Consider the following 16,171-nt stretch of genomic DNA (forward strand, 5'->3'; position numbering starts at 1 on the left):
GAGGTCGGGGGATTGTGGAGGCCAGGTCATCTGATGCAGCACTCCATCACACTCCTTGTTGGTAAAATAGCCCTTACACAGCCCGGTGGTGTGTTGGGTCATTGTCCTGTTGAAAAACAAATGATAGTCCCACTAAGCCCAAACCAGATGGGATGGCGTATCACTGCAGAATGCTGTGGTAGCCACGCTGGTTAAGTGTGCCTTGAATTTAAAATCACAGACAGTGTCACCAGCAAAGCACCTCCACACCATAACACCTCCTCCTCAATGCTTTACGCTGGGAAATACACATATGGAGATCATCCATTCACCCACACCACGTCTCATTAAGACACAGCGGTTTGAACCAAAAAGTTCCAATTTGGACTCCAGACCAAAGGACACATTTCCACCTGTCTAATGTCCATTGCTGGTGTTTCTTGGCCCAAGCAAGTCTCTTCTTGTTATTAGTGTCCTTTGGTAGTGGTTTCTTTGCAGCAATTCGACCCCGAAGGCCTGATTCACAGTCTCTGAACAGTTGATGTTGAGATGTGTCTGTAACTTGAACTCTAATGAACTTATCCTCTGCAGCAGAGGTAACTCTGTGTCTTCCATTCCTGTGGCGGTCCTCACGAGAGCCAGTATAATCATAGCGCTTGGCGGTTTTTGCGACTGCACTTGAAGAAACTTACAAAGTTCTTGAAATGTTCTATATTGCCTGACCTTCATGTTTTAAAGTAATGATGGACTGTCGTTTGTGTTTGCTTATTTGAGCTGTTCATTCCAAAATAAGGACTTTTACAAAATACGTCTATCTTCTGTATAACCCCTACCTTGTCACAACACAACTGATTGGCTCAAACGCATTAAGAAGGAAAGAAATTCCACAAATTAACTTTTAACAAGGCACAACTGATAATTGAAATGTATTCCAGGTGACTACCTCATGAAGCTGGTTGAGAGAATGCCAAGAGTGTGTAAAGCTGTCATCAAGGCAAAGGGTGGCTATTTGAAGAATCTCAAATATAAAATACACTGCTCAAAAAAATAAAGGGAACACTTAAACAACACAATGTAACTCCAAGTCAATCACACTTCGGTGAAATCAAACTGTCCACTTAGGAAGCAACACTGATTGACAATAAATTTCACATGCTGTTGTGCAAATGGAATAGACAACAGGTGGAAATTATAGGCAATTAGCAAGACACCCCTAATAAAGGAGTGGTTCTGCAGATGGTGACCACAGACCACTTCTCAGTTCCTATGCTTCCTGGCTGATGTTTTGGTCACTTTTGAATGCTGGCAGTGCTTTCACTCTAGTGGTAGCATGAGACGGAGTCTACAACCCACACAAGTGGCTCAGGTAGTGCAGCTCATCCAGGATGGCACATCAATGCAAGCTGTGGCAAGAAGGTTTGCTGTGTCTGTCAGCGTAGTGTCCAGAGATTGGAGGCGCAACCAGGAGACAGGCCAGTACATCAGGAGACGTGGAGGAGGCCGTAGGAGGGCAACAACCCAGCAGCAGGACCGCTACCTCCGCCTTTGTGCAAGGAGGTGCACTGCCAGCGCCCTGCAAAATGACCTCCAGCAGGCCACAAATGTGCATGTGTCTGCTCAAACGGTCAGAAACAGACTCCATGAGGGTGGTATGAGGGCCTGACGTCCACAGGTGGGGGTTGTGCTTACAGCCCAACACCGTGCAGGACGTTTGGCATTTGCCAGAGAACACCAAGATTGGCAAATTCACCACTGGCACCCTGTGCTCTTCACAGATGAAAGCAGGTTCACACTGAGCACATGTGACAGACGTGACAGAGTCTGGAGACGCCGTGGAGAACGTTCTGCTGCCTGCAACATCCTCCAGCATGACCGGTTTGGCGGTGGGTCAGTCATGGTGTGGGGTGGCATTTCTTTGGGGGGCCGCACAGCCCTCCATGTGCTCGCCAGAGGTAGCCTGACTGCCATTAGGTACCGAGATGAGATCGTCAGACCCCTTGTGAGACCATATGCTGGTGAGGTTGGCCCTGGGTTCCTCCTAATGCAAGACAATGCTAGACCTCATGTGGCTGGAGTGTGTCAGCAGTTCCTGCAAGAGGAAGGCATTGATGCTATGGACTGGCCCGCCCGTTCCCCAGACCTGAATCCAATTGAGCACATCTGGGACATCATGTCTCGCTCCATCCACCAACGCCACATTGCACCACAGACTGTCATCAGGAGCATGCCCAGGCGTTGTAGGGAGGTCATACAGGCACGTGGAGGCCACACACACTACTGAGCCTCATTTCGACTTGTTTTAAGGACAATACATCAAAGTTGGATCAGCCTGTAGTGTGGTTTTCCACTTTAATTTTGAGTGTGACTCCAAATCTAGACCTCCATGGGTTGATGGAGACGTGTTGCTGTGCGTTTTGTTGCTGTGCGATTTGCTGCGAACTTTACTTTACTTTGCTAGCTGACAACTTTACGTTTTTTGTTTTGTTTCTGTTTTTAATTACCGTTTATATTTTTAGTTTTTCCATCGCAACTTTTTTTCCCTCATTCAACCTTTTCACTCCGGACGCTTTATCTGGACATGGTTCGTCAACACCTTCAACAGCCGAAGCTAAGTAGTAACATTAACATGATGTCTTCTAATTGCAGTCGCTGTACTCATAATATACAGGAGAACGATCGCCTTACGGCGAAAATAGCTGTGCTGCAAGCCCAGCTTCAGACGCAATCGTTAGGCAAGGGTATTTTCAGTGTAGGAAAGGAAGAAACAGCGTCTGTGCCACCAGTAAGTACAGATAGTAACGTTAGTTTAAATCCCCCCGCACAGTCCCCGCAGCCGGACAACTTTCTCATGGCTTCTGGAGGGAAATGCTGTTGGAATGCTCAACCGGTGTCGCTCATTCAGCCGACAGAAACTTTCAACCGGTTTTCCCCATTATGTAGCGAGTCGGAGTCTGAGTCTGAGTCTTCTCTTGTCTCTACTCCTCCCGTTACGGGGTCTGAGACGCCGAAGGCTCCCACCGTTAGCTCTGACAAATTGAAAACCCTAGTCATTGGCGACTCCATTACCCGCAGTATTAGACTTAAAACGAATCACCCAGCGATCATACACTGTTTACCAGGGGGCAGGGCTACCGACTTTAAGGCTAATCTTAAGATGGTGCTGGCTAAAGCTAAATCTGGCGAGTGTAGAGAGTATAGAGATATTGTTATCCACGTCGGCACCAACGATGTTAGGATGAAACAGTCAGAGGTCACCAAGTGCAACATAGCTTCAGCGTGTAAATCAGCTAGAAAGATGTGTCGGCATCGAGTAATTGTCTCTGGCCCCCTCCCAGTTAGGGGGAGTGACGAGCTCTACAGCAGAGTCTCAGCACTCAATCACTGGTTGAAAACTGTTTTCTGCCCCTCCCAAAAGATAGAATTTGTAGATAATTGGCCCTCTTTCTGGGACTCACCCACAAACAGGACCAAGCCTGACCTGCTAAGGAGTGACGGACTCCATCCTACCTGGAGGGGTGCTCTCATCTTATCTACCAACATAGATAGGGCTCTAACTCCTTTAGCCCCACAATGAAATAGGGTGCAGGCCAGGCAGCAGGCTGTTAGCCAACCTGCCAGCTTAGTGGAGTCTGCCAATAGCACAGTCAGTGTAGTCAGCTCAGCCATACCCATTGAGACTGTGTCTGTGCCTCGACCTAGGTTGGGCAAAACTAAACATGGCGGTGTTCGCCTTAGCAATCTTATTAGGATAAAGACCTCCTCCATTCCTGCCATTATTGAAAGAGATCGTGATACCTCACATCTCAAAATAGGGTTACTTAATGTTAGATCCCTCACTTCAAAGGCAGTCATAGTCAATGAACTAATCACTGATCATAATCTTGATGTGATTGGCCTGACTGAAACATGGCTTAAGCCTGATGAATTTACTGTGTTAAATGAGGCCTCACCTCCTGGTTACACTAGTGACCATATCCCCCGTGCATCCCGCAAAGGCGGAGGTGTTGCTAACATCTATGATAGCAAATTTCAATTTACAAAAAAAAAAAAATGGCGTTTTCGTCTTTTGAGCTTCTAGTCATGAAATCTATGCAGCCTACTCAATCACTTTTTATAGCTACTGTTTACAGGCCTCCTGGGCCATATACAGCGTTCCTCTCTGAGTTTCCTGAATTCCTATCAGACCTTGTAGTCATAGCAGATCATATTCTAATTTTTGGTGATTTTAATATTCACATGGAGATGTCCACAGACCCACTCCAAAAGTCTTTCGGAGCCATCATCGACTCAGTGGGTTTTGTCCAACATGTCTCTGGACCTACTCACTGCCACAGTCATACTCTGGACCTAGTTTTGTCCCATGGAATAAATGTTGTAGATCTTAATGTTTTTCCACATAATCCTGGACTATCGGACCACCATTTTATTACTTTTGCAATCGCAACAAATAATCTGCTCAGACCCCAACCAAGGAGCATCAAAAGTCGTGCTATAAATTCTCAGACAACACAAAAATTCCTTGATGCCCTTCCAGACTCCTTCTGCCTACCCAAGGACGTCAGAGGACAAAAATCAGTTAACCACTTAACTGAGGAACTCAATTTAACCTTGCGCAATACCCTAGATGCAGTTGCACCCCTAAAAACGAAAAACATTTGTCATAAGAAACTAGCTCCCTGGTATACAGAAAATACCCGAGCTTTGAAGCAAGCTTCCAGGAAATTGGAACGGAAATGACGCCACACAAAACTGGAAGTCTTCCGACTAGCTTGGAAAGACAGTACCGTGCAGTACCGAAGAGCCCTCACTGCTGCTCGATCATCCTACTTTTCCAACTTAATCGAGGAAAATAAGAACAATCCAAAATTTCTTTTTGATACTGTTGCAAAGCTAACTAAAAAGCAGCATTCCCCAAGAGAGGATGGCTTTCACTTCAGCAGTAATAAATTCATGAACTTCTTTGAGGAAAAGATCATGACCATTAGAAAGCAAATTACGGACTCCTCTTTGAATCTGCGTATTCCCCCAGGGCTTAGCTGTCCTGGATCTGCACAGCTCTGCGAGGGCCTGGGATCGGGAGAGACACTTAAGTGTTTTAGTACTATATCTCTTGACACAATGATGAAAATAATCATGGCCTCTAAACCTTCAAGCTGCATACTGGATCCTATTCCTACTAAACTGCTGAAGGAGCTGCTTCCTGTGCTTGGCCCTCCTATGTTGAACATAATAAACAGCTCTCTATCTACCGGATGTGTACCAAACTCACTAAAAGTGGCAGTGATAAAGCCTCTCTTGAAAAAGCCAAACCTTGACCCGGAAAATATAAAAAACTATCGGCCTATATCGAATCTTCCATTCCTCTCAAAAATTTTAGAAAAAGCTGTTGCGCAGCAACTCACTGCCTTTCTGAAGACAAACAATGTATACGAAATGCTTCAGTCTGGTTTTAGACCCCATCATAGCACTGAGACTGCACTTGTGAAGGTGGTAAATGACCTTTTAATGGCGTCAGACCGAGGCTCTGCATCTGTCCTCGTGCTACTAGACCTTAGTGCTGCCTTTGACACCATCGATCACCACATTCTTTTGGAGAGACTGGAAACCCAAATTGGTCTACACGGACAAGTTCTGGCCTGGTTTAGATCTTACCTGTCGGAAAGATATCAGTTTGTCTCTGTGAATGGTCTGTCCTCTGACAAATCAACTGTACATTTCGGTGTTCCTCAAGGTTCCGTTTTAGGACCACTATTGTTTTCACTATATATTTTACCTCTTGGGGATGTTATTCGAAAACATAATGTTAACTTTCACTGCTATGCGGATGACACACAGCTGTACATTTCAATGAAACATGGTGAAGCCCCAAAATTGCCCTCGCTAGAAGCCTGTGTTTCAGACATAAGGAAGTGGATGGCTGAAAACTTTCTACTTTTAAACTCGGACAAAACAGAGATGCTTGTTCTAGGTCCCAAGAAACAAAGAGATCTTCTGTTAAATCTGACAATTCATCTTGATGGTTGTAAAGTCGTCTCAAATAAAACTGTGAAGGACCTCGGCGTTACTCTTGACCCTGATCTCTCTTTTGACGAACATATCAAGACTGTTTCAAGGACAGCTTTTTTCCATCTACGTAACATTGCAAAAATCAGAAATTTTCTGTCCAAAAATGATGCAGAAAAATTAATCCATGCATTTGTTACTTCTAGGTTAGACTACTGCAATGCTCTACTTTCCGGCTACCCGGATAAAGCACTAAATAAACTTCAGTTAGTGCTAAATACGGCTGCTAGAATCCTGACTAGAACCAAGAAATTTGATCATATTACTCCAGTGCTAGCTTCCCTACACTGGCTTCCTGTTAAGGCAAGGGCTGATTTCAAGGTTTTACTGTTAACCTATAAAGCGTTACATGGGCTTGCTCCTACCTATCTTTCCGAGTTGGTCCTGCCGTACATACCTACACGTACGCTACGGTCACAAGACGCAGGCCTCCTAATTGTCCCTAAAATTTCTAAGCAAACAGCTGGAGGCAGGGCTTTCTCCTATAGATCTCCATTTTTATGGAACAGTCTGCCTACCCATGTGAGAGACGCAGACTCGGTCTCAACCTTTAAGTCTTTACTGAAGACTTATCTCTTCAGTAGGTCATATGATTGAGTGTAGTCTGGCCCAGGAGTGTGAAGGTGAACGGAAAGGCTCTGGAGCAACGAACCGCCCTTGCTGTCTCTCCAGGGCCGGTTCCCCTCTCTCCACTGGGATTCTCGGCCTCTAACCCTGTTACTGGGGCTGAGTCACTGGCTTGCTGGTGCTCTTTCATGCCGTCCCTAGGAGGGGTGCGTCACTTGAGTGGGTTGAGTTACTGACGTGAACTTCCTGTCTGGGTTGGCGCCCCCCCTTGGTTGTGCTGTGGTGGAGACCTTTGTGGGCTATACTCGGCCTTGTCTCAGGATTGTAAGTTGGTGGTTGAGGATATCCCTCTAGTGGTGTGGGGGCTGTGCTTTGGCAGAGTGGGTGGGGTTATATCCTTCCTGTTTGGCCCTGTCCGGGGGTTTCTTCGGATGGGGCCACAGTGTCTCCTGACCGCTCCTGTCTCAGCCTCCAGTATTTATGCTGCAGTAGTTTATGTGTCGGGGGGCTAGGGTCAGTTGGTTATACCTGGAGTACTTCTCCTGTCTTATCCAGTGTCCTGTGTGAATTTAAGTATGCTCTCTCTAATTCTCTCGTTCTCTCTTTCTCTCTGAGAACCTGAGCCCTAGGACCATACGTCAGGACTACCGGGCATGCTGACACCTTGCTGTCCCCAGTCCGCCCGGCCTTGCTGCTATTCCAGTTTCAACTGTTTCTGCCTGCGGTTACGAAACCCCTACCTGTCCCAGACCTGCTGTTTTCAACTCTTAATGATCGGCTATGAAAAGCCAACTGAGATTTATTCCTGATTATTATTTGACCATGCTTGTCATTTATGAACATTTTGAAAATCTTGGCTCTCTCTAATTTTCTCCTTCTCTCTTTCTTTCTCTCGGAGGACCTGGGCCCTAGGACCATGCGTCGGGACTGCCGCCCGTGGTGACTCCTTGCTGTCCCCAGTCCGCCTGGCCTTGCTGCTATTCCAGTTTCAGCTGTTCTGCCTGCGGTTATGGAACCGCCACCTGTCCCAGACCTGTTGTTTTTCAACTCTTAATGATCAGCTATGAAAAGCCAACTGAAAATTATTCATGATTATTATTTGACCATGCTTGTCACTTATGAACATTTTTGAACATCTTGGCATAGTTCTGTTATAATCTCCACCCGGCACAGCCAGAAGAGGACTGGCCACCCCTCATAGCCTGGTTCCTCTCTAGGTTTCTTCCTAGGTTTTGGCCTTTCTAGGGAGTTTTTCCTAGCCACCGTGCTTCTACACCTGCATTCTAGCTGTTTGGGGTTTTAGGCTGGGTTTCTGTACAGCACTTCGAGATATTATCTGATGTACGAAGGGCTATATAAAATAAAATTGATTGAAATTGATTGATTGATAAATTTAATTTCCATTGATAATTTTTGTGTGATTTTGTTGTCAGCACATTCAACTATGTAAAGAAAAAAGTATTTAATAAGAATATTTAATTCATTCAGATCTAGGATGTGTTATTTTAGTGTTCCCTTTATTTTTTTGAGCAGTGTATATTTTGATTTGTTTAGCACTTTTTTGGTTACTACATGATTCCATATGTGTTATGTCATAGTTTTGATGTCTTTACTATTATTATACAAGGTAGAAAATAGTAAAAATAAAGAAAACCCTTGAATGAGTAGGTGTTCTAAAACTTTTGACCCTTAGTGTATATATCATTCATTTATAAAGTTATACTCTTCAACAATCAGTGGGTATACTGTTGAAGTCGGAAGTTTACATACACTTAGGTTGGAGTCATTAAAACTTGTTTTTCAACCACTGCAAAAATTTCTTGTTAACAAACAATAGTTTTAGCAAGTCGGTTAGGACATCTACTTTGTGCATGACACAAGGAATTTTTCCAGCAATTGTTTACAGACAGATTATTTCACTTATAACTCACTGTAACACAATTCCAGTGGGTCAGAAGTTTACATACACTAAGTTGACTGTGCTGTTAAACAGCTTGGAAAATTGCAGAAAATTGCGTCATGGCTTTAGAGGCTTCTGATAGGCTGATTGACATAATTTGAGTCAATTGGAGGTGTACCTGTGGATGTATTTCAAGGCCTACCTTTGACTCAGTGCCTCTTTGCTTGATATCATGGGAAAATCAAAAGAAATCAGCCAAGACCCAGAAAAAAAAATTGTAGATCTCCACAAGTTTGGTTCATCCTTGGGAGAAATTTCCAAATGCCTGAAGGTACCACGTTCATCTGTACAAACAATACACCGCTCAGCCGCTCAGGAAGGAGACGCCTTCTGTCTCCTAGAGATGTCACGTTCGTCGTAACGATGAGACCAAGGCGCAGCGTGATATGTATACATTCTTTTTTAATTAACGAATGAAACACAAAACATACTAACAAAGAAACAAAACGAACGTGACGCTAACATGCAACTACACATAGACAATAACCCACCAAACCTAAATGGAAAATGTCAACCTCAATAGGATCCCCAATCAGAGACGACGATAAACAGCTGTCTCTGATTGGGAACCAATTCAGGCCACCATAGACCTATAATATGCCTAGTCTAACCAAAACCCCTAGACATACAAAAAAAACGTAGACAATACAAAAAATAAACAAACCACCCTTGTCACACCCTGATCTAACCAAAATATAAAGAAGGGCGTGAGAGTAGTCCCCCCCCGAAAGGTGCGGACTCCCGGGCGTAAACCTAAACCTATATGGGAGGGTCTGGGTGGGCATCTAACCTCGTGGAGGCTTTGGTTCTGGACGCCGCCCCCCTTTACACTGAGTCCGCTCTTGTAGCACTGACCCATGGATCATCGCCGGAGGCTCCGGACTAGGGATCGTCGCTGGAGGCTCCGGACTGTGGCCCGTCGTTGGAGGTTCCGGACTGTGGCCCGTCATTGGAGGTTCCGGACGGTGGCCCGTCGTTGGAGTTTCCGGACGGTGGCCCGTCGTTGGAGTTTCCGGACGGTGGCCCGTCGTTGGAGGTTCCGGACGGTGGCCCGTCGTTGGAGGTTCCGGACGGTGGCCCGTCGTTGGAGGTTCCGGACGGTGGCCCGTCGTTGGAGGTTCCAGTCTGTGAACTGTCGCCGGAAGCTCTGGACAGGGTACTGTCGCCAGACGCTCTGGACTGGGTACTGTCACCGGACACTCTGGACTGGGTACTGTCGCCGGACGCTCTGGACTGCCGAGGCGCACTGTAGGCCTGGTGCCGGAACTGGTGGTACCGGGCTGGGGACACGCACCTCAGGGCGAGTGCGAGGAGCAGGAACAGGGCGTACTGAACCCTGGAGGCCTGGTGCGTGGTGCCAGAACTGGTGGTACCGGGCTGAGGACACGCACCTCAGGGCGAGTGCGGGGAGGAGAAACAGGATACACTAGACCGTGGAGACGCATTGGAGATCCAGAACATAGAGCTGGCTCAATATGTCCTGGCTTGATGCCCATTCTAGCCCGGCAAATGCGTTAGGCTGGAATAGAGCGCACCGGGCTAAGAATGCGAACTGGAGACACCGTGCGCATCTCTGCATAACACGGTGCCTGACCAGTTACACGCTCCCCACGGTAAGCACGAGGAGTTGGCTCAGGTCTCCTACCTGACTCAGCCAATCCCCTCGTGTGCCCTCCCCCCAAAAAATCTTGGGGCTGCCTCTCGGGCTTCCGTGCTGGCCGTGTACCTTCATATCGTCGCCGTTCCTCTATTCTCCAGTATTTCTCCTTATAATATCGCCATTCCGCTTTAGATGTCTCTATCTCCTCCTTAGAACGGTGATACCCAGGCTGCATCCAGGGTCCTGCTCTATCTAGTATTTCCTCTCATGTCCAGGATCCTTTCCCATCCATAATCTCCTCCCAAATCCATAACGTCTGCTCCTCTTTTTCACGCTGCTTGGTCCTTGTTTGGTGGGTTATTCTGTCACATTCGTTGTAACGATGAGACCAAGGCGCAGCGTGATATGTATACATTCTTTTTTAATTAACGAATGAAACACAAAAACAAACTAACAAAGAAACAAAACGAACGTGACGCTAACATGCAACTACACATAGACAATAACCCACCAAACCTAAATGGAAAATGGCAACCTAAATAGGATCCCCAATCAGAGACAAGGATAAACAGCTGTCTCTGATTGGGAACCAATTCAGGCCACCATAGACCTATAATATGCCTAGACTAACCAAAACCCCTAGACATACACAAAAAACTAGACAATACAAAAACTAAACAAACCACTCGTCACACCCTGACCTAACCAAAATATAAAGAAAACAAAGATAACTAAGGTCAGGGCGTGACAAGAGAGGAACGCACTTTGATGTGCAAAGTGCAAATCAATCCCAAAACAACAGCAAAGGACCTTGTGAAGATGCTGGAGGAAACAGGTACACACTTATCTATATCCACAGTAAAACAAGTCCTATATCGACATAACCTGAAAGGCCATTTAGCAAGGAAGAAGCCACTGCTCCAAAACCGCCATAAAAAAGCCAGACTATGGTTTGCAACTGCACATGGGGACAAAGATTGTACTTTTTGGAGAAATGTCCTCTGGTCTGATGAAACAAAAATAGAACTGTTTGGCCATAATGACCATCGTTATGTTTGGAGGAAAGAGGGGGAGGCTTGCAAGCTGAATAACACCATCCCAACCGTGAAGCACGGGGGTGGCAGCTTCATGTTGTGGGGGTGCTTTGCTGCAGGAGGGACTGGTGCACTGAACAAAATAGATGCAATCATAAGGATGCAACATCTTAAGACATCAGTCAGGAAGTTAAAGCTTGGTCACAAATGGGTCTTCCAAATGAACAATGACCTCAAGCATACTTCCAAAGTTGTGTCAAAATGGCTTAAGGACAACAAAGTCAAGGTATTGGAGTGGCCATCACAAAGCCCTGACCTCAATCCTATAGAACATTTGTGGGAAGAACTGAAAAAGCGTATGAGATAAAGGAGGCCTACACTCCTGACTCAGTTACACCAGCTCTGTCAGGAGGAATGGGCCAAAATTCACTAAACTTATTGTGGGAGGCTTGTGGAAGGCTACCTGAAACGTTTGACCCAAGTTAAACAATTTAAAGGCAATGCTACCAAATACTAATTGGGTGTATGTACTCGTCTGACCCACTGGGAATGTGATGAAAGAAATAAAAGCTGAAATAAATCATTCCCTCTACTATTATTCTGACATTTCACATTCTTAAAATAAAGTGGTGACCCTAACTGACCTAAGACAGAGAATTTTTACTAGGATTAAATGTCAGGAATTGTGAAAAACTGAGTTTAAATGTATTTGGCTAAGGTGTATGTAAACTTATAACTCAACTGTATTTCATTCATATATAAGTTATACTCTGCACCAATTAGTGGATATATAGCATTTATTTATAGAGCTAACTGATTTTTTTTTTGGTCTGATACCGATTTTGGGGGGACAACACACATCTGCCGATATAATGTTTTAGGGAAATGAAAAATACGTATTTTTTCCACGCAGTTCTCATAAATTTCCATCCAAAATGTCAATTGTCCAATAAATATCTAAAATGTTGATTGCTTATATTGTGAAATGAATGAAATCATGAGATTGTGTTGGGACCAGCATGAGAACGTGTTGGGACCAGCATGAGAACGTGTTGGGACCAGCATGAGAACGTGTTGGGACCAGCATGAGAACGTGTTGGGACCAGCATGAGAACGTGTTGGGACCAGCATGAGAACGTGTTGGGACCAGCATGAGAACGTGTTGGGACCAGCATGAGAACGTGTTGGGACCAGCATGAGAACGTGTTGGGACCAGCATGAGAACGTGTTGGGACCAGCATGAGAACGTGTTGGGACCAGCATGAGAACGTGTTGGGACCAGCATGAGAACGTGTTGGGACCAGCATGAGAACGTGTTGGGACCAGCATGAGAACGTGTTGGGACCAGCATGAGAACGTGTTGGACCAGCATGAGAACGTGTTGGGACCAGCATGAGAACGTGTTGGGACCAGCATGAGAACGTGTTGGGACCAGCATGAGAACGTGTTGGGATCAGCATGAGAACGTGTTGGGATCAGCATGAGAACGTGTTTAGATCAGCATGAGAACGTGTTTAGATCAGCATGAGAACGTGTTTAGATCAGCATGAGAACGTGTTTAGATCAGCATGAGAACGTGTTGGGATCAGCATGAGAACGTGTTGGGATCAGCATGAGAACGTGTTTAGATCAGCATGAGAACGTGTTTAGATCAGCATGAGAACGTGTTTAGATCAGCATGAGAACGTGTTTAGATCAGCATGAGAACGTGTTTAGATCAGCATGAGAACGTGTTCAGATCAGCATGAGAACGTGTTTAGATCAGCATGAGAACGTGTTTAGATCAGCATGAGAACGTGTTTAGATCAGCATGAGAACGTGTTTAGATCAGCATGAGAACGTGTTCAGATCAGCATGAGAACGTGTTGGGACCAGCATGAGAACGTGTTTAGATCAGCATGAGAACGTGTTTAGATCAGCATGAGAACGTGTTCAGATCAGCATGAGAACGTGTTCAGATCAGCATGAGAACGTGTTCAGATCAGCATGAGAACGTGTTCAGATCAGCATGAGAACGTGTTCAGATCAGCATGAGAACGTGTTCAGATCAGCATGAGAACGAGTTTAGATCAGCATGAGAACGTGTTCAGATCAGCATGAGAACGTGTTCAGATCAGCATGAGAACGTGTTCAGATCAGCATGAGAACGTGTTTAGATCAGCATGAGAACGTGTTCAGATCAGCATGAGAACGTGTTTAGATCAGCATGAGAACGTGTTCAGATCAGCATGAGAACGTGTTTAGATCAGCATGAGAACGTGTTCAGATCAGCATGAGAACGTGTTCAGATCAGCATGAGAACGTGTTCAGATCAGCATGAGAACGTGTTCAGATCAGCATGAGAACGTGTTCAGATCAGCATGAGAACGTGTTCAGATCAGCATGAGAACGTGTTCAGATCAGCATGAGAACCTGTTCAGATCAGCATGAGAACGTGTTTAGATCAGCATGAGAACGTGTTTAGATCAGCATGAGAACGTGTTCAGATCAGCATGAGAACGTGTTCAGATCAGCATGAGAACGTGTTCAGATCAGCATGAGAACGTGTTTAGATCATGAGATTTACCTTTTTCATCCTATTTATTGAATATTAGTTATCGGTGGAGTTCTCATCTGATAACAATATAGGCTAGAGCTAAAAGGCCAAAAATGTATGTGGCAACTAAGGATTCTGACCTTAAAGAAGCCGATGATGCCCACTCCGTATTACACACAGTACTAACCTTAAAGAAGCCGATGATGCCCACTCCGTATTACACACAGTACTAACCTTAAAGAAGCCGATGATGCCCACTCCGTATTACACACAGTACTAACCTTAAAGAAGCCGATGATGCCCACTCCGTATTACACACAGTACTAACCTTAAAGAAGCCAATGATGCCCAATTCCGTATTACACACAGTACTAACCTTAAAGAAGCCGATAATGCCCACTCCGTATTCCACACAGTACTTGTCCAGCAGCTCTCTGTTCCAGGCGTCCAGGTTGACGTACTTCAGGATGTTCTCATAGATGACCAGCGTGAAGCGTCCGTGCTCCTTATCAGTTAACGTGGGCATGTCCCCTTTACCGGGAGAGATCTCCGTCCGGTACCGGAAACGTCCCGACTCAAGGATGGCCACGATATCCTGGCCCAACTGAGAGTACTGGCTCTCTACAAACACCAGCACCACAGGGTCTGTCCTCACCCCTCCTTCGCCCCCGGGCCCCCCAGACACCGCCCGCACTGGGAGCAGGCGCGACGGGCTCACCCGGAGGTCATCGTAGACGGCCGACGCCACCTCGCCACCAGCCACGCCCCCTCCTGAGTGCTCGAGCTCCTGTTTCGCGCCGTACAGGAAGTACGCGGAGACGAAGACGCTGACGGTGCAGAAGAGGAAGAGGAGGAGCAGGGAGGTCTGGAGAGGGAGGTGGCGGACAAGACGGACCAGCCGACGCAGGCGGGACACACATCCCAGCATCGTCACGCACAACACCTGACCTAACTGAACTACTGACCGAAACGGGCTTGTTGGTAGGGTAGGGTAGGACAGGATAGTGTAGGCTAGCCTAGGGTAGGCTTAGCAGAAATAAATTTGTCCAAAGTCAGTGTTGTTTTTTCCAGTCTTCTGGTTAGTAATCCACAGGCTATAGAAGTAACAGCAGCTTGAGCAGCTACTGGGGATAGAAATGAGATGGTTTCACCATATTGGTTCTCCCACATGCTGTGTTGCTGATTATGTCACCATGGCAGAGATGTGGGGGGTCTCCGTCCTGGGGGGGGGGGGGGGGCACTGCACGCCAGGGAGGGAGGGGGGAAGAAAAGGGGGAATCAGAGCAGGAGAGGGCAGCTAGTTGGCTGGCTGGTCACCTGTCCATCACTGGATTCAGCCAACCACATCCCTCAGGGTTCCTGATTAGTGGTTGATCTTTACGGGGGCGGGCAATGGTGAGGTCACAAAGGTCATCCCAATAGCAACATTCTCCTGGTTGGTTTGTGGTTATGACCTAGAATGAAACAAGAAAGAAATATAAAAAAAATCAAACAAGAGGGCAAAGAACATTCCCTTTTCATAACTCACACTCATGCCATATTTGTTGTTTGTTTACGTGTGTGGGAGAGGTGTAGGATACAGTGCCGGTGCTCCTCTGAAAGTTCATTTTAAAAGCAGTCCTTGCATTCACCTACGCACGCTATTAGAGCTGCCAAAAAACCCTACACACACCACCCCACCCCACCCTTGGCCCTCACACACACAATCGATAGACGGAGAGAGAGAAAGAGAGAGCGAGAAACAGAGCGAGCGAGAAAAAAAAAACTGGAGGCGAGCTGCTGAGCCAGTCTGTTCGGGCAGGGCTCTGTGGCTGCATGTAAAGTGAAGCCACGGCCCTCGGGGAAACTCACCTCCTATGCCCCTCAAACACACATGGGATCAGATGGGAGGCGAGAGAAACAAGCAGACAAACCGTAACCCAAAAGAAATGAAGCTAGCGGATAGGGACAGACAGAAACCAATGGGAACTTATATCTCTGAATAGCACACTGTCCTATCACACTGCATCCGTGTTGGATGTGCAAGCTAATTAACCCAATCAAATTACACCAGTGTCTTATTGGCTGTTATTGACCATGCTCTGATCTCTGAGGATACAGTCCCAGTTTCAAACATTCACATAAAAAAAGTTTGAAAAAGGTGAGAAAAGCTAAATAATCACCTACATAAAACCATTCTCATTTCTCGTAGAGAAAGAACTACTAGAGAAGTGTATTATTGACCACTGACTGCTGTACTCAAAGTACTCAGGTAGAGCTCGGACGATAAACCGGAAACGAATCCACACTGACCATGCCAATCACTTATCACATGCATTTTGCCGATATCGTTCATAATGCAATCCAAAAGGTGTTAAAGGGAGAGAATTATCAAAGGTTTATTACAGTACACCACAAAGCATCACACTTCACATTACATGAGTAGATATCTA

At 46.0% G+C, this 16,171-nt stretch overlaps 1 protein-coding gene across 2 annotated transcripts in view; it reads right to left on the bottom strand.

Moving 5' to 3' along the window:
* Nucleotides 1–14,971, bottom strand: part of LOC129827805 (bifunctional heparan sulfate N-deacetylase/N-sulfotransferase 1-like) — a 38,558-nt gene extending 23,587 nt beyond the window's left edge. For both annotated transcript variants that reach the window (XM_055889006.1, XM_055889005.1), the window contains exon 1: nt 14,116–14,971. In XM_055889006.1, the coding sequence (XP_055744981.1) occupies nt 14,116–14,667 (552 nt within the window). In that variant the 5' untranslated portion in view covers nt 14,668–14,971. The remainder of the gene's footprint in view (nt 1–14,115) is intronic.
* Between the last annotated feature and the right edge of the window lie 1,200 nt (nt 14,972–16,171).

The sequence above is a fragment of the Salvelinus fontinalis genome, chromosome 29 (assembly GCF_029448725.1).
Source record: "Salvelinus fontinalis isolate EN_2023a chromosome 29, ASM2944872v1, whole genome shotgun sequence".
In the NCBI taxonomy this organism is placed as follows: domain Eukaryota; kingdom Metazoa; phylum Chordata; class Actinopteri; order Salmoniformes; family Salmonidae; genus Salvelinus; species Salvelinus fontinalis.